General features: G+C 30.8%; 2 protein-coding genes across 2 annotated transcripts in view; one reads left to right on the forward strand and one right to left on the reverse strand.

Annotated features, from left to right (window-relative positions):
• Positions 1 to 4,618, forward strand: part of LOC106683445 (uncharacterized) — an 8,378-nt gene extending 3,760 nt beyond the window's left edge. Inside the window, exon 3 of the mRNA XM_014424929.2 lies at positions 4,095 to 4,618. Coding sequence (XP_014280415.1) covers positions 4,095 to 4,460 — 366 coding nt within the window. The 3' untranslated portion in view covers positions 4,461 to 4,618. The remainder of the gene's footprint in view (positions 1 to 4,094) is intronic.
• The window catches only part of LOC106683444 (arylsulfatase B), a 124,779-nt gene that overhangs the window by 43,090 nt on the left and 62,955 nt on the right, over positions 1 to 18,734 (reverse strand). The window lies entirely within an intron of this gene.

The raw sequence follows: 18,734 nt of genomic DNA on the forward strand, positions 1-18,734 counted from the left end.
CTAATTTCAATTAAGTATAAATGTTGTCAAATCCGATATGGCTATGTTTTCGGTACAACTTAATTCTGACAAGGAACCGACAGTTCTTATTACTCTGAACGTTTAAATTGACTATTATTCACTTTTAGTGAGTGTTCCTTCTGCTGTTCTCGAGTTAACGTAACAAAAACATAATTATATGCGCTCGTACTCAAACACCATAGTTTTTATTGTAGGGATAGTTGATCTATAAACGGCAGTTGTAAGGTCACGAGATGCTGTCCTTGAATAACGAACTGCAAGAAGAAGTGTCAGAGAGTTGTTTCGAAGTAAATTCTTTTTATTTCAGAGACATCGTTATTACCTAACAGCGTCCGCTCAATTCAATTTGTAAATGTAATTCTGCTCTCAATATAATGAATCCAATTTTAGCAGCATCAATAATATTTGAAAGCGTAGCTAATGATTATTAATTAAGATGGAAAATTTAAAAAAAAAAAATACGAGGTATATAATAACTGACTTAGAGTATGAACTGAGCTAGCCAATTACATTCAATCAGTCAATCTTTAATCCAAAGCAGTACGATAATGATGAGATAGGGTATTAAAACAATTTCGTAAAAAATAAATAAATAAAATAAGTAATAAACTGAAAGCGTCTTGTATCATATTATTTTTTCACAAACACACCAAGTCTTTTTTACAAACTGGAAGTAGCTTTTCTATCTATCTTTTGTTTTGTTTTTTCGAAATCGCAAAATCCAGATAAGGTCTATAATGATTATTCCATGTAAATTATATTCCAATTATTTTAAATTGGTATTTCTAATCCTGTTGCTGAGAGGTTTTCCTCAAAAATCTATATATCCATATAAGAAATTGAAACCGGTTCTGCTCTTCAGGACAACGAGGGCTGCTTTAAAACAGGCGACAATAACCGAATAATAATACAAATTCAATCCTTTCTACACTTTAATGAACAAATAGTATACTTAAGTGCATTACTATTGCTGTGTTGAAAAAATAATTATCCAAAAAATATTAACGCTAATTACAATAGAGATTGAAGTAAAAATATAAGGGATATGTAAATAAAAAAAATAAAGAATTGTGAATAAAACTGGAAGAGCTGGAAGTTTATAAAAAAGGTAAACCAGCAAAACGGTAAACGAGTGAAAGAAAATTTATCTCATCCATTAAAAATGTTCACGTAATCACTTGAAAAATCAGAACCTCAAATTGCAGACTTGGTAAAGCAAACATAATTGTGAAACATATAATAATAGGTTCTCCTGCATACGGAACGATAATATTAGATCTGAAAATCTAAAAATTTTCCTTTAGACGATTTTCTAAACCTCATGTACAGAAGAGGATCAGTAAATACCACGAGAGTGGGAAACATCTAGTGCGGTGCAAATTTTCACTCACCACACCAGAAGGCATAAATATCAAGTAATTAATTCTTGTTTTTCTAGAGCTATAAAAACTTACATTTTAAGGTATCTCGTGGTTCGAATAACGAATATCAAACCTGCCTATTATACGACAGCTTAGTTAATTATCAATTTTTTTTTTTCGGCCCAGATTCTCTTTGGAGTCCTATACGGCCTAACCATGGTTAGGGGTCAAAGTTTTTCATTTTGTGGGACCGTCACTCAATGAAAAAAGTCAACACCCCAGGCCGGATTCGAACTGGCACTGCCAATAGACATCATATCGTTAAAACTGTGTCTTAAACACTGAGCTACGGACGGCCCAAAAATTCTTTTATTGTTTTATTTTATTTTTATTCTGTTAAATAAAAATAAAATATTTGTATTTATTGTGTAAACGAGTATTGATTGTAAAGGGAAAAGGTAGTGAAAAAACTGTCATTATACAAAAAAAAATGTTGTTATATCATGTGAATATATGTATTGCATATAGGTCCAATCATGGATTGATTGGTATGCTGTGTATTGTTCCAACCCAATGTATTTCGCCAGCAAGGCTAAATAAATTTCTCTCATATTTATACATTTTTATTTCGGTCGAATTTTTGATTTATTTTATTTTTTTTTAATTTTTATTTTTATCGATGAAAAATTATTAATTATTTAAAATAAATAAAATTAAAGATACTTCAGGGGACTTTTTTTTTTAAATTTAGCATTTAAGACCTGTTAATCTATTTCAATGAGAATCAGACCTAGCTGAGAAAAATCATTAAGTTTTGCTTTGATATATGGAATTTATATTCTAAACCATTTTTGAACAATTGAAAAATATGTGTAAAATCGATAATATAAAGAAGGATTTCTAGTTATTCGATTTTATCGAAACAGTTGCTGTAACAATCCAAGGATACATCAATTAATATTAAATATGTTATTTCAGTTCTGTTATTTTGCAAGACTTTGGTCTCGTGGTGTGAAACTCAAATTCCAAATTCACTTCACTACATATTCTAAATTTAGGTCAGTGAAAGCCTATAAAAATTATGCAGGACGCAAATGACCGTTTACGATCGTTAAAACGATAGAGTTTATACTTTTCGATTGTCTTCCGATTGCTATAATTGAAGTAGTAAAATAATGAAAAATTAACACTTCAAAAAATGACTGTTTATGAATATTATTTCTTTAGCATTTGAAATTTAATAAGTATTTACTTTTTATTAATATAATGCACACATCATTTTAGTATGCATTAGATCCTTTTTATTTCGGAAAGGGAGAATGAATGCAAAATTCAAAGATTTCGATTTTTGGAGATCATAATGGTTTTCTAAGAAGGCTTTGTAGACAAAATCTACACTATTCAATCTTTAAAAACTGAACTCACCAAAAGGATGAAACTGTGTAATGTTTAAATATGCCTATAAGCGGGATTAACTTAAATACCTTAGCTGCTTTGGCCTTTAATTTTAATAGAGTATGCTTTGGTTAGTATTTGTCCACTAATGATTACGAAATAGAATCGTGGAATACAATTAGAATGTCATCCAGAAATATTTTATGGTAAAACGTGACTAGTTTAATGCGCACAGTTGTTTGGTTTTGACACATATTGAATGCTGTCATTCTTTAAATTAGCATAACTTATGCAAGGTTAGCTATATCCTATCCTAAACAGAAATTCCAAACAAAAACCAGAAACAACTGTTCTTATATTTAAAACAATCCTCAGGACACTGCTGATGTACGGCTGTGAAGTCTGGGGAGCGGCATGCTTCACGAAAAGGAAAAAACTACAATCTTTTCAAAATAAGGTCCTAAGAATTGCAGTTAATGCTCCTTGGTTCATAAGAAATAGCCAATTGCATCGCGAATTACAAATGGAGCCAATAGAGGATTATATCAAAAAATGGTTCATGAAGTTCCACTCCCAGTTGCCGACAGTTAAAGGAGCAGTGACCTACAACCTGGGAAACCCAACCTCAACCCGAAGACTGAAGCCGAGACTGCTGCAAGACATTCTTTTATAAATTTTTAATAAATATAAAATTAATTCATAGTCACACTACCTCTATTTACTTATTATTATTATTCATTATTATTTTTTTTTTCTCTTTTCTTCTCTTACCTTTTTCAAATTAACTTGTTTCTTTTTACTATAAGAAGGCAATTGTTTGTTTTATTTAAGTGTACCAATATCATTATTTTTTGTTATTAATTTTACTTTCCTCTTTTATTAAGAAGCTATCTATTTCTTTTATTATTTTTTTTTTCTTTTAATAAAAACATTTTATTAAGTTAGGGGTGTCATTTGTATGACTATACCCCCTCATAATTAACTGTTGAAAAATATATATAATATAAGTTATATCGACCATGTAAGGCCCACCAGGCCGATCTGGTATAAAAATAAAATAAAATCTTTAAATTACCATAAAACATTTTATTGTTGGAGTTCCTTTTTCTGTCACTTAGTGTTTCGTTTGTGCGATGAGACGATATTTAAAATTCACTTTTCGCCTCAATATCGTACCTGTCGTACAAAATATGTGCTGACGTACCTTCCCAAGACCCATTCCTAAGGCTCCAGCGAACCAGAGCCTCTTCAGAACGACTGGTTTAGATAGGCAGTTTTGACAGAGGGTAGTTATCAGAAATATCTTTGATGTTTCAGGTTGGCCTGAAGATCAGACCGATCAGTATCGTGCCAATGGTGGAGAACTACGTGAAGGAGACGGACTGGTGGCGAGGCGTGATGGTGAACTGCAGCTCACCGGTGGAGTCGACTCCAAGGAGACCTTCCTCAGAAGCCTCCGCCTGGTCTCTCAGTCTATGGGGAGTTCTCAAAGAGATTGACCGGTCCAGGGGTCATCTCAGGGACTCCGACGAGCTCAACGTTCTGGACTTCATGGCCGCCCTGGTATTCGGAGGCAGGAACGTATCTAACTTCCATACTGGACGCAGGCAGTCCAAGCGCTCAGTTAAGGAATTTGTCATTTTCAGAGGAGATAGTGATTTCAATATATTCTCCTTAGGTTGAATTTTTAAAATGTATTATTGCTAAAGATGCCTTCCACTTTTAAATGTAGAATCAGAAATGCATTCACTTAGTGATTGAAATTAAGAGGATTGGAACACATCAGAACTTGAAACGTTTACAATCCTTTCAATCCAAAACTATAAACGTATAGTTAATTATATTGTTTCCTTATTGAGCATCAATGCCCAAAACCTCAATATTCGTTTTGACATTTATTTCATATATATAAAAGCTTCGAAATTCTGTCAGGACTTCTCTAATTATCTCTAAATCCTCTTGTTGGATTTCTGTCTAGCTACACTAATCCCTATGGTCCTCTTTGTACCTTAATGATTCGTTAAACCTGATTATTCTTCTCTCCTTTACAATTTAAAGGTCATAAATAAATTAGAGGGGTTAAGAAAGGGCTCCTTAAACTATGATTTTGATGAATTTACACATGTACAAAATTCTTGGGTGACTTAATTAATATTAACATCAAAATAGAACTTATTCAGATAGCAAAGAACAGATCTTGTTTGTTTGTTTTGAAAGGGCGTTTAACAGCCTGGTCATCAACGCCCGTTGGTTGTTGGCTTTGGTAAGGCCTAGTTGTTCCAGAAAATCATACCTTAGGGTAGGATGTACTGATCCGCACCAATTATAATTAAATTTATGGCAATTATAATTTGTTTAATAATCGTTACGATAATGGAAAGGATGGTGAAAAGCAGGTAAGTAACTGTTCTAATTTTAAAAATAAGGCAAGATCAGATCTTTACGTTAGTCGTTTATTAACATTTTGCGTGTTTGCATTGGTGCACAGAATATAGTTTATAAACCTAAAACCTGCGTAGGTTGTTAACCTATATGTCAATTTTATTTTTCCTTGGTTCATGATATATTTAGTCAGCTAATTAAACAAATCTAGATGCATTACTTGCATAATAAATGTGTAAGGTATAACTATAACTATGATTAAGGTATAATTTTCCAAATTATATTTCAAAAGTAAATAGTTTAACTACAACAACAAATACTTTGAGCGCATCAAATCTGACGCTATCCTATATTTGTTTAATCTCTTGCATTCTTGATAAAATTCACTTTATACTTCTCTATAAAATAAATATATACAGAGGGCAGTATTTGTGTTATATTACTTTTCCTTTCTCCAACGATTCTCCTTTGCCCAAATTATTTTCTTGATTCAGGATTAAATAATTCATATATTTAAAATACCCACATAAATTGTTAATTAAGTACTTAAATTTGTTTTGGTTTTTTAGAAGGCTTTTGTTAATAAAACGTTAGTCAGTTGTTTCTAAGGTAATTTTACCATAGATCTTCAGACATTTTGTATTTATTGTTGGTACATCCTAAAAATATTCAGGTTAGATGGTGGGGATTTTTTCTTGAACTCTACTGAATTCGCGTGTTTAATAGACCTGAACATGTGCTGTTGATTTAAACTAAAACGAATGTCGTGACTTCATTGTGTGTTTGCAGAAATTATTGAAGTTGAGAATGTCTACAAAAGAATCTCGACGTCAGGAACCTATAGAAATGCGTTGCAGATCATAATTAGCATAAAAGGTTTACTATGACTTAAGGAGAATAATTGAATATATATTTTAGGCGATAAATGCGAAGCTGCCAAAATATGGCCCGATATCGTATTCATTGCGTTTTTGGATTTCTTATATCTCGGTAGCAAATTCATTAACGTATTGACGCTAAAATAAGCGTAATTTACAGATCTGACTATTGCTTCTGGTTCCTGTTTTGTTTAACAGGTACTTTATCCAATATCTTGCTGATTGGCCATATCTTACGACAAACAGATCCTAAGTCAGATACCTTAAATTATTAACATGGTAAGTTCATACTAATATAATTTTTTAAATACAATTCGATATTCATCATTGAGAAGTAATATTTAGTTAGTTTTATCTGTTTAGGATGGTAAACAAACTCATTAAATACGTTGTCTTCTTGGAAAACGTCACTTTCCTCATTGTGGTCGAGTGGTCTTATGATTTATTAACAGTCATAAATGGTTGACCAGAGAGTAAAGGTCAGGGACAGATGCAAAGACTTCACATAGATCAATTCCTCCTCCCTGCCATGGTCGCGAAAGGAAATAAGCTTTTAATTTTAGAATAAAATAATAAATAAGAATAGAAAAAAAAAATCGTATAAGATTTCATAAAGGACCTTAAACAAAGGTTTAGTATTTTTGTTTATATATATATTTAAGTTACCAACATTAATAAAAAGGTACATATTTAAAGGAATAATAAGAAATTGTTCCAACTTATTTTAGTATGCTGTTGTATAGCAACACAATGCATTTAGGTAGCACTTCTTTTTGAAAAAAAGTGTTTATCTTCTCTTGCTACGTTTCGTACCATTCCAACCAAGTTGGGGTTCTCAAAATAAAATCAATTTGAAATAATAATTGAAACTCTTCGACACCTTATTTTAAACTTGCAGCAAAAATTTACAAACTGTAAATAAAAAAAAAAATAGTGTTGGAAAAAATATTTCTTAGGTGATGAAAGGATTTTCTTTATACCCTTCATACTGTAAAGAACTAAATAAACTGACATTCAACGGTCCAATGAACAAAATAACAGCATTATTTGTGGTTACTTTAAAAGACCTTATAATAGAAGGACATTAGGTAAATGTAGTTGTAGTTTGGATATTTGGTTGACATAGAAACTGCTGAATAGTTGGAATGCGACGTTTTTTTACTGGATCTCATATTTTTGTGGTTTCAAATTGAGCAACTCTGGCTTAAATCGATTGCTGGTGTCTGAGGTGAAAAAAAATTTTCATCAATTGCGGGTGTCTTTTTTTTTTTTTTTTTATGATCCCTTTCTGCTCTCTCTCAACTTTTATGGTAATCATAGCTAATAAAAAGGAACCGTAATTCAATATTAAATATTCCAAATACATGATATGTCAAATAATGGAGAGAAATATTTGGGGGATTGACCTTCATGAATTTTAAGCCAATAACTGAAAAATCAAAATTGACAACCTGGATTACCCAACGATATTTATAATTTTTAAAATAAAGATGTATTAAAGAGAGTATTTTATAGGCACATAAAAAAAATTAAATCTAAGCTACAACTCAAGGATGCAGCATAAGGAATTACTGTTACTAGAGCAACGGTTGTGCAAGGAGATAATTTGGTCAGAACTAAGCTCGAACAACTGATTGTTGCCCAATGGCTTGTGATTTTGTAACTCAATAGCTACAAGTAACAGATCCTAATTATCTGGATTCGAACCCAGATCCTTTGGGTTAGTAGTCCATTGCTTTACCTATGAGTTACCCGCTCCCACTACATGGGCACTTATTCCAACGAATAGGAGGTAAGGATATTCATGGGAATTTTAGTGGGAATCTTGAATAGCATCTTTATTATTTTACGTATTTAAATACATATGGTATAAAATAACTTGTAAATGTAACGTGGGCCAAAGATGTCGCGAAATCCCTAAAAATCCTGATTCAATTATTAATACACGAACCCAGACTACCATTCTTAACTGGAGGTATTATTTATCACATCATAATTACAGAAAACCTGTTAGTGCACAAGAAATCGTAAGTGATAAACAAAGAATAAAAGCTTATGCTAAGTCCATGATAAAGAAATGCTTTTTACAAATTTCTATTGGTTGTATAAGTAACTACATTTCAAGTGCAGTGATTGGTTTTTTGAAAATAAAACCTACAATACGAGCCGATTTTGAAATATAGGCTTGTATAGAAAAGCACTGTTTCATACGTATGTAAGTGAAAGTAGGAGATGAAATCTGATAAAATTGATCCTGGGTCTTTTTTACGTCATTAGTTTACTTTCCTCCAGCCTAGGGCTAAATACATTTGCGCCTGCGTAAGTGAACGCACCATCCAGGTATTGGTACTGGTATTTGGTGGGGGAACAAGTCCGGCAGTGGGCCTAGTGGTCCTTTTTGCCAACCCCTAACGGCTACCTGGGTTGCCGCTGCGTACTAACCAAGGTGGGAGTGTCAAGATTCATTCTCCGAGACCGCCATAAAATGAATGTTTAACTGCCTCAGATGGGAATCGAATCCACAACCGAGCGCATTGAGACCTGCGCCCCAACCCGCACGGCAGTCACGTCCCTGAACATCCAGGTAGCAACCCACGCAAATTTAGAAAAATGGTATCAAAGCCGAATTTCAGGTAGTATCTGTAATACCCAAATATGGATTTGAGTACTAGCTAATGCCAGATAATAGTTTAAATGTTAAGAATAGTAGAAACGAAAGACCTGTTATTGATTTTATTTTTTATTTTAAAAAATAAAAAATATATGTATCTTTTGAAAAAGACAATTTTAAAGTGATAAAACGCATAGAACCTAATTTTAAAGTTCTAGAAAAACCTGTAATCTACGGCATTAAGTGGTTTAGCTATTTGTGTGTAGTGGGGTTTCCCAGTTCCGTTGAATGCTTCCCAACAGGTGGTCCACGGTAGACTATGAGATCCACCAAAAGTCTTTGAGGAAATTATTTCTGCGAATATCAAACAAAATTAAATAAAAAAATATTTGTCAATCCCTAGCTTATATGCGAGGAATCGGTTTGCGCAGAAACTTTTTTTTTTTAAATATTTAAATTTTAATATAAATATAACTGATATTGCTATTTACAACTGTACATTTAGTAAATCTGATCTAAGTTAAATTGGAGTGTTACAGGCGTGTAGAGAAACTACCCATTGGTAGCACTCTGATGACATTTTACATTAGCTGGTCTCGGGGCCATCTTCTTTTCAGGCGCCTCGGAGGATTGTCAGGAATGGAAGAGGATGCAAGGTTAGAAACTAGGGGGTTTTAGTGGTTAGGGAGTTTACAGATACATTTAAATTTGAAATATCATGTATGATAGGCTAAGACAGGTATGCGGCTTTGAAGGAACAATAAATAAAAGACTCTTTAGTGGATATTTTTACCATAAGCACGAGTTTCACTGTTTTACTGTGAACATCTATCAAACTCGGCATAAACATTTGCCATAAAATGATACATAATTCATTTTCTCAATGTTGTAGATTTCTATTTGGTTGTAACCTAATTACAACGATGTAATACAATTTTACGTTGTTTTTTTTTTAATTTTATATATTTATTTTCAAAGGTTTCAAACCTTGTGGTCATTTTTTATACGTTATCTAACCTTGAAACTGAGTTCCGTATAGTAAAAGTCTTTGATATTAGTTTATTACGCCCAATCAAATATTAGCATTCAACAAATAGTTCTTACATATTGCCTTTTTTTTAAGAACAATTAATAAAAAAAAATTAAAAACCATTATAATAATCATTATTGTATTTTAACTAATTGGTGCATCCTTACCGCCTGACTTAACTATGTATAAACTATGAATGTTTAAAATTGATTGGTACTATTGCATTAAAGAAAATTAGAAAATAATTTATAGAAAAAAAAGATGGATCGCCTAGAAAAAAGAAAAATTGGTTTTTAACTACATAATCTCATAATAATGACGAAAGGATGATTTAATGTTATGTCAAACCTAATTTATTGTCTCACCCAATTATCTTTAGTAATACCACATTATTTATATAATTAATGCTGTTAATTAACCAAAATTTTGTAAGATAAATACGAAGCACAAATAAAGAAAAAACAATTAAAAGTAGAAGAGTTTAAGAGAATGTCCAAGCAAGGTTACATGGTTCTTTTTTTTTTTGGAATCCGTCCGCTGAACCTGGAAATCACGGAACTGGTTTCTCTAATTTTTTATCATAAGAAAAAATTTTCTTTTGTTTTATTTTCATTCTAAATAAGATTGATATATTTCAAATTCGTTCGATTTTCCGATTCGGTTTTAAATTAGCCAGGTGTAATGGTTATGTCATCTCATTAGCAATGCGCCTACATTTGTGCTGTAACTAAGGACGCGGCCTTGCACTGTCATGGAAATAGGAGTGAAGCAATATCAAAATAAAACGATCTTAAGTAGATCCTTAAACACTCCCTTAGATGTGCACTGTTGGATTTGTCAATGGATATACCCACAGCTCACCACTCTTCCAGGATATGCAAATAATATTGAAAGAACCAATACTCTCATTGATGTATTCCGATTAATGATACAGACCAACTCCGATTAAATACTCCGGTGAGGAAAAGCAACAAAATAAGAAGAATAAAAAAAAAATAATTTTTTCATTTAGTACTATAAACATTTGGTATTGCTCCAATAGGCATAACATTGCTTCACTGACATTTCTGGTTATTCAGTGTGGCACGCTAGTGGTAAAGAAGGTCTGGGATGGAAATGATACAATTTTTCCATACAATTGGTGGATATAAAGTTCAGTTGAAAACATTGGTATTCTAGTACTTTCCATTCTCCTCTTTCTAGTTTATTTTAAACAAGATGCCTAAAACTTTCGTTGCTAAATTAGTTCGTCTTGAAGTATAAAAGTAATCCATAAATGGGGGAAGAGCTCGGTTCAGAGTTCCCCTGGTTGAATATAAATATTGTAAATAGGAATGATATATATGGATACTTTCTGTTAAGTCTTCCCATGTTTGTTTATAGTCTAATTTTTCTTAATTTCTAGCATCCTTCCAATAATATGCTCTTATTTATATATTATAAAATATACATAAGCTGGATTTATTTTGGTCTTGATTCATATTGAATATAAACTTTTGTTAATGTATTTGTTCCTGCATCTATAAGCTTTCCCTGAGGAAGAAATAGAAGTTCTCCAGAATGTTTTCATAAATCAAGGAACTAATTAGAAAATATTATTGTTTGCTTATTATTTATCTAGCGTCCTAATATATTCCTGCTCTAAAAAGAGTTGCTCTATTATGATTTTTTTTTTTCAAGGTAGCTCTTTGGGATGGTAAAGATATATGATATGCAAAGATAAGATGGGATGGTAAAGATAAGATATTTCTGTTTTGATGAGCATGGGTTTGATGTTGATGTTCTGGGTTTTAATAAAGTCTACATCATAAATTATAAGCTCCTTGGTTTATAATTGCCAACTGTTGATTCTCAGGTGCTTATTGTTAATTTGAAGAGGTTGTGCTAAGTGTCACTACATATATAATGAAATAACATTGACATCGACACAGTGTGAACTAGCGGCTTTTTCTTTCATTTATACTCTAGGAAAACTGAGTTGTAAATTTCAGAATTGACTTTTATGCGGGTCAAAATGTAGAATATCAAAAATAAATCTAAAATCCGGTTAAAATTAACCCACTTTTACGGTACTCTCATCAACCAGAAATAATTAAAACTAATTCGAACTCCTTCATTAGCGAAAAATTGGGATTACTAAAGGAAAAAAAATATATTTATAACAAATTACATTAAAAGTGAAATTTCTGTAATAATTTTTTTTTAAAACATAGTTCATACCGTTGTCCAATGTGCATCATCAATAAAATGTAAATGATGTGTTCTCATCTGGTTTGTGAAATCACGCTGAAACGTTTTATTAACATTTGATCGATCCAAATGATTTTTAAAAATTAAATTTGGTCAAAACCACTTTGCTATGTTCCCGTTTAAACTATAAGGATGGTTTCATATTGAATCTGGTCCAGTGAAGTTTCAGAGATGATATGAGTGGAGAATACAACTCACCTTACCAAAAGATGTTTAAATATATATTAATTTATTAATTAATATATATATATATATATATATATATATTTCTCTAACAACAACTACTAACAGCTCCTTCAGATAACAAACAAATAAATATGGCCTCCTAAATGCTCCAGTGCGACGATAACATGAGAAAAAAATTAAGATCTAATTAATTCAAGGGTTTTTCAAGGGGAATTTGGGTGGAGGGTGTGGTCAGTGAATAAAACATTCTAATAAGAAAAACTTACTTTTTATTGTTTTATTTTATATACGCAGTAGGCCTTTAGCAGCGTTCTGGCCGAAGGAGACAGAGCAATACAGACATTTTCGCTTATAAGGTTGGCTCTATTTATGTACGAGTGATTACCTTTTTTTGGTGACATTAGGTCGAAAAATATTAGTTTTTCCTAAATATTTTCTACCTAATGCTCTCTAGAAGTCGAGAATAAAAATAAAATATTTTGTAGAATTTCAACAATAATCAATATAATTGTTTTCTGCCTTGCATGAATTTAAAAATAATCATACACCAATCGATTTTATTTGTCTGTGTATAATAAGCAAAAAATATTGCTGAACGTATTGAATATTTAAAAAATTATAAAAACCAAAAGAATCTTTCTGTAAGCTGGGATTTTTGACGTGACAACGTCTTATAAATCATTTTGCGGGATGCCATGTTAGAAAAAGTGTCCCGTAACGGAAATTGACTTCGTTTAACATATGGATATTATATCATATGTATAAAAATTAATTAATGTATAACCAAGCAAAAATAAATATCTGAATTCAATATGTGAACTCTTGGCCACTCGTCCATAGTCTCTGCTTGTTAGTTTTCTTTATTAACCATACCACCTTGAAAAACTTCTTGAATTTCATCTGTGATTAACAGAATTCACACCATAGAGGTGATTCATTCTAAAATAATTGTACAGGTAAATTGTATAACAATAAATATTTTTAATAACTTACAACTGGAACTGTTGGTTGGCCCTTACATTAACTAATTAAAAGTATCTCTCTCTAAGTTTCCACATGTATTATGGCTATATATTGTGTTTGTGTCACAAAGGTAGATCCTGTTGTGTTATCTGATCTCGAACCGAAATATTGTGGTTATGGCAGAGTTTAAGTAGTCAAAACATTTCTTGATATTTTGATGGTATTGTATTTCGTTTGCGATATTTGGACGTTGGTAAGTCCAGGGGGGCGTGTCATTTTCTGGTTTGCTTTTAATTCTGTGAAAGTGGCTGATAATAGCTCACTAAACAATTTTAGTAAAGTCTTGTTCATCTGTTCTTTCAGTAATCAGAAATGTTGGGCTAATCGGGTATCTTCTTTATTTTCGGGTAATATAATGGGGAAGGCCATTTTCTTGTAGCCTTAGGGCTGTTTAGGTCTATGGGGTCTCCCGTAGAAAAATCAAAAAATGGATAAATAGGAGATAAAATAATCACGAAGAAGAAAAAAAAATAATAAAATAAAATATAGAAACTAAATGTATACCTTATAATATAGGGGAGAAGAAAAAAAGAAGGCAGGAAAAAAAAAATATATATAAGGAAATAAAATAATTTAGGCTTAGCTGGTTGGATGCTGTCAGAGCTAGTAGGATGTCTTTACTCTTCTAATTCCAAACACTACCATAATAAATTATTTTAATTTCGATTTAGCAAAAATTACAATTAAACAATAGCCAAAATCGTCATGGATAATGTAAGAAATAAATATTGCATCTTTGATAAGATTAGCTACAATTTATCACAATTAATGTCTGCCTAACTCCGTTTCATTTTTTTATAAAGATTACTTATTTCCAAGTTAAATGCACAGGAGTGGCCGCGATCTAAGCGGATACATGTTTTATTATCAATATGAAAATTGCTAATTAAGAAGTACAATATTAGTGAAAAACAGTGAGGTAATACTCTCTCATTTATCTAATATGAAATAATAATATAAAATACAAATCGTGTAATATAAAAAAAATATAAATAATGTAATAATAATAAAAATAAAAAAATCAAATAATGTAATATTTACAAAAATACAAATAATGTAATAATAATATAAAAGGGATTAGCAAATCCGAAGATTCGATACCGATTCCACACACCTACTAGTCGCTACTACTATACTAATACTACTCTCCCTGCAAACATAATTCTCTCCAACAATAAGAATACGAAATATAAAAGGGTTTTTTGAACATACAAACCCTGCCTCCTATTTAGATCATATATATTTTTATTTTTTCGTCGGGCCAAGATTGAAGTCATATACTGCCTAACTATGGTTGGGATCAAGTATTATATTTTATGTAACCGCCACTCAATAAAAAAATTCAACGCCAGAGGCCGAATTCCAACCGGTGCTGCCAGATCTCAGATTGGTAAGACCTGCACCTAACCACCTGAGCTACTAGACGGCCCATTTAGATCATTCTACCATAATTGGACCATTCGGGCTACTTGCTATTTTAATAAATAAAAAACAAAACGTTTTCAATAAAATTTGCTCCGGAATATTAGAAAATTCTATAAATGCTAAAATAAAAATTTTTAGCATTAATAGTATGTTTTATCAGTATTAATATTATTTTTTTCTATTTCCAAAATGGTTACTTGAAAAGAGTATTGTCGCCAGTGTTATCTCTCAATGAACAGACTGTAAACAACAAAGTCCTTTATCATATTCGTCTTTGAATTTAAAAAATCACCAAGGAAATAATTGTGGCATGTAACATATTATTGGAAAATAAAGTTTTATTACATATAAAGGGTAAAGTTTTTGGTGAGAAACAAGAGCTTTAATAGTTAAAACTGTTTTTTATATATCCTAGTTCTGTTTTTTATATAACCTATATTATATATTTAGTTTTTATATATCTTACTATGGCTAATGCACTCGGTAATTAATTATTTTTTAAATGAAAATTTAGTGTGATGAAAACAGAATGACTTACACTACTTTTGCTCTCAACGGCTCATATATACCCAATCAATATTAAAATTAGAAATGTTGTTTTTACTAATTTTATTATTTCTTTTCTTATAATTTACCAAATTGGTTGGATTTTATGTTTAAGTAATAATAATTTTTTAAACAAAAAAGGATTTTTTTCAGTTTTATCATCACACAGGTGTATGTTTTAATTACAGTTTTCTCATTTTACGAAAAGCCATAGACTTTTGTATCCAGGATTTATGTATGTTCTATGTTGAGTGATACAGTTGAAAAACAAAAATATTTGAAAAACGTCAACTAAAATTATTTATTTCTTAATAAATATTTTTTTTTAAAAGTCAAAATGACTTCTTAATCTTTATTTTCAACCACTCGTCAAGTTTTGTTTTTTAATTTCCATGTCCTTGATGTATTCATAACATCTACGTATTTGTGAATGAGGAGGCTGAATTTCTTAGGGGAAAATACTCCCAAAAATCGATTTATAAATTAATGAAAAACCTTGAAAACCTTTGTTTATTTGTACATTCAATTAATTTTGACGTAGCTATCACATTTTGTCGGCCGCAAACTGCTTTAAAATTAACGATCTGGAAATTACGTGAATTTGCAAGGAATGCGATTATAATGGTTAATAAACAAAGAAAAAAAAATTGAAAAGACTAACCTAACATTAGAACTCGGTCTAGGACCATATTATAATTTCCTCTAGAAGCTTTTTTAAAAATGAAGAGGTAATAGGCCTTCTTCATTTTTAAAAAAGCTTCTAGAGGAAATTATAATACGGTCCTAGCCCGAGTTCTAATGTTAGGTTAGTCTTTTCAATTTTTTTTTCTTTGTTTATTAACCATTATAATCGCATTCCTTGCGAATTCACGAATAATGAGAACATTATCTTTTGCTGCCATGAAAAACAAATTTGTAAACAATTTTTTGTTTTATTGCCCGAAATAAAAAAAATTAAATAAATTAATGTAAAAAAAATAATTGGATACCGAAAAATGGCCAAAAATGAAAATTCACTGGTGTAATGAAAAACCTAAAAAGATGTTCATTATAAAACAATTCAATTTATTTTATAAAAATGTATATTTACTTTTATTTTTCTTCTTTTTTTTCATCTTTTCAACACTGTTAGTCTTAGAATTTACTGTTTGATCAGGGGAAAAATACTTTTCTGAAATTTTCCCATTTCCAACGGTAATACCTAAATTCTCCTTCATGTAAAGTGTCTAAACAACATTCTATAATTGCTTTACAAGTCACATCTTTCAGTCATGAATTTCAGTGGTAGATCACCTCAACAATGTAGCAATTCATAGCCATTAACATCACAATGTAAGAGGAAATCCATAATTTTAAATAGCTTTTGTATGTTAATGATCGATTAGACAAAGTTGTAACACTTTTGGGTGAATTGAAGAAATGAAATTTAACCTTCCCATTTATACAAAAGAACCTTCACTTCGGTGGACAATAAATGGTTTTCATAAGTTTTCTCTAATTATTGTTAACATTTAAGAAATACTGAAAAGTGTACACATTGTAAAAGGTACAATTTGTTTACGTCAATAAGCAAAATCTTACTCTCCTCTATAAAGTATCATAATACAAAACGTTATAATACATAAATAAAAATATATAAAGAAAATTTTCTTTATTTAATTAATAGAAACGGTACTTGGACGAAGGCCGTTGGCAATTAAATGACCTTTTCTCTAAGATTATGATTTTTTTTTTAATAATTTATTTATTGTTATTTACAATTGTATACATATATACAAATCAAGTGAATTTGCTGTAAGTGATATTATGACATGATACAAACATGTGGAGAATCTACCCATTGATAGAACTCCAAAAAACATTTCTAAAGGAGAAGATCTCGAGGCCATCTTCTTTTCAGAACGCCTAGGAGGATTATTAGGTAATGAAGGAAAAACCAGGTTAGGAACTAGTTGGTTTGGGTGGTTGGGAAGTTATTCATGGAAGGATTGGTATCCGGTTCTGGCCAAATCAGCAACATATACGACATTGCGTCCTGATGGATGATTTGGTTTGTGACAAAGTAAGGAGCATTAAGGATTTTGGACTGTAAGGATCGGATTCGGGAGGAATTTGATGGTTTTGTAGAGCCCCAAAGCTCTACTCCGTATGTCCAGATAAGATTATGTTTTAAAATTCTTTATATGCACATTGTATAGGAATATGTTTTTTTTCTCAGGAAAAAAAGCGTGTGACCATCTTATCTTCTTTGATACAACACATAATGTCAACCTAAAATCAAGTATTTTGCCTATCTTATAACAAAAGTGTCGAACACAACAATAAATGAAAACTGATAAAGACATTCGCCTTTTATGCTGTTAAAAAATTAAGAAATCCATGATTTGCTATTAATTATTCCATTTTGGATTCTTTAACATCAGATTTTAACTCCTTTTCTATTCTGAAGTATTCAAGATGATTATTGACTAAGCCTCTTAGATAAAACAATTTACATATTTATCAATAAAATAAAATGTTATACTATGACCTAATAAAGATTAAAATTTAAAGTGAAAAAACAAGCAATCGACAAGGTCAAGTATTTGATTCTAACAGTTGTTTTTGTGATGTGACAATACAGGGTCGTAATTTTAATATTGATTCTTAGTTCCATTAAATATTCATATGGGAAAGATGAATTGACGCTCATTTCCGGAAGCAAAATTTAGAAAAAAATGCTCAACGTCCGAGGCGGAGATAGTGACGTTAGATGAATATGTCAGGGCGATGGCAGATGATTAATTTTATCACCAAAAATAATTGGGTTAGTTAATTTTCGTGGTGAAATCCTCACTTGGGTTGCGCATGTCAATTTTATCACCATAATCTAATCGTGTTAACAGAGACATACGCATCTTAATTCTTGTGACATGCCATATGTATGTCATAGCAGAGAATCAGCTATACTAGTGTGTGCCGCGGCGGTCGCGGCAATAAACAGTAAATATCGTTTGCAAATTAAGGTTGAACAAGAAATGAGGGAAGCCATATCAAATTTGATTCCCAGATTTGAGAGAGAGAGAGAGAGAGATTTTATTGTTCTTGAATTATTTACAATTTTACAATAAACCATGATGCTCTGAGACTACAGTCTCATTGAGCAATTTAAATTATTCACATTTCTGGGTACAATATAAGTTTTTTGAAAACAAGTACAACAGATAACTAAAAAAGAAAAGAATATTTTTAAACATGTTAACTTCTTAAAAAAAAAGAGATAAAATAAGAAGAAAGAAAAAAAAAGAAAAAAAGAAAAGGCTAATGAAATAATAAGAATGAAACAAAAATATATGCCCTCTGGAAATATTAAATACATAAAAAGATACTATAAATACGAGTTAATTACAAAATAAAATCCTTCTTAAACAAAAGAACAAAATTAAAATAAAATAAAGAGATTTAAAATATAGAATAGATATAAAATAAGATTTAAAATATAGGTACTACCCAATGGGACTGTTGAATAAACGAAATAATCTTCTTGTACATTCGAGGTTATTAAACATAATATTTTCTAAAAGTGACAAAACAAAATTGCATAATTTAAAATCCATATGAAACTATTGAATAAACGAAAATAAAAA

Source organism: Halyomorpha halys, unplaced genomic scaffold (genome assembly GCF_000696795.3).
Source record: "Halyomorpha halys isolate HHAL.00 unplaced genomic scaffold, Hhal_1.1 Scaffold483.1, whole genome shotgun sequence".
NCBI lineage: Eukaryota > Metazoa > Arthropoda > Insecta > Hemiptera > Pentatomidae > Halyomorpha > Halyomorpha halys.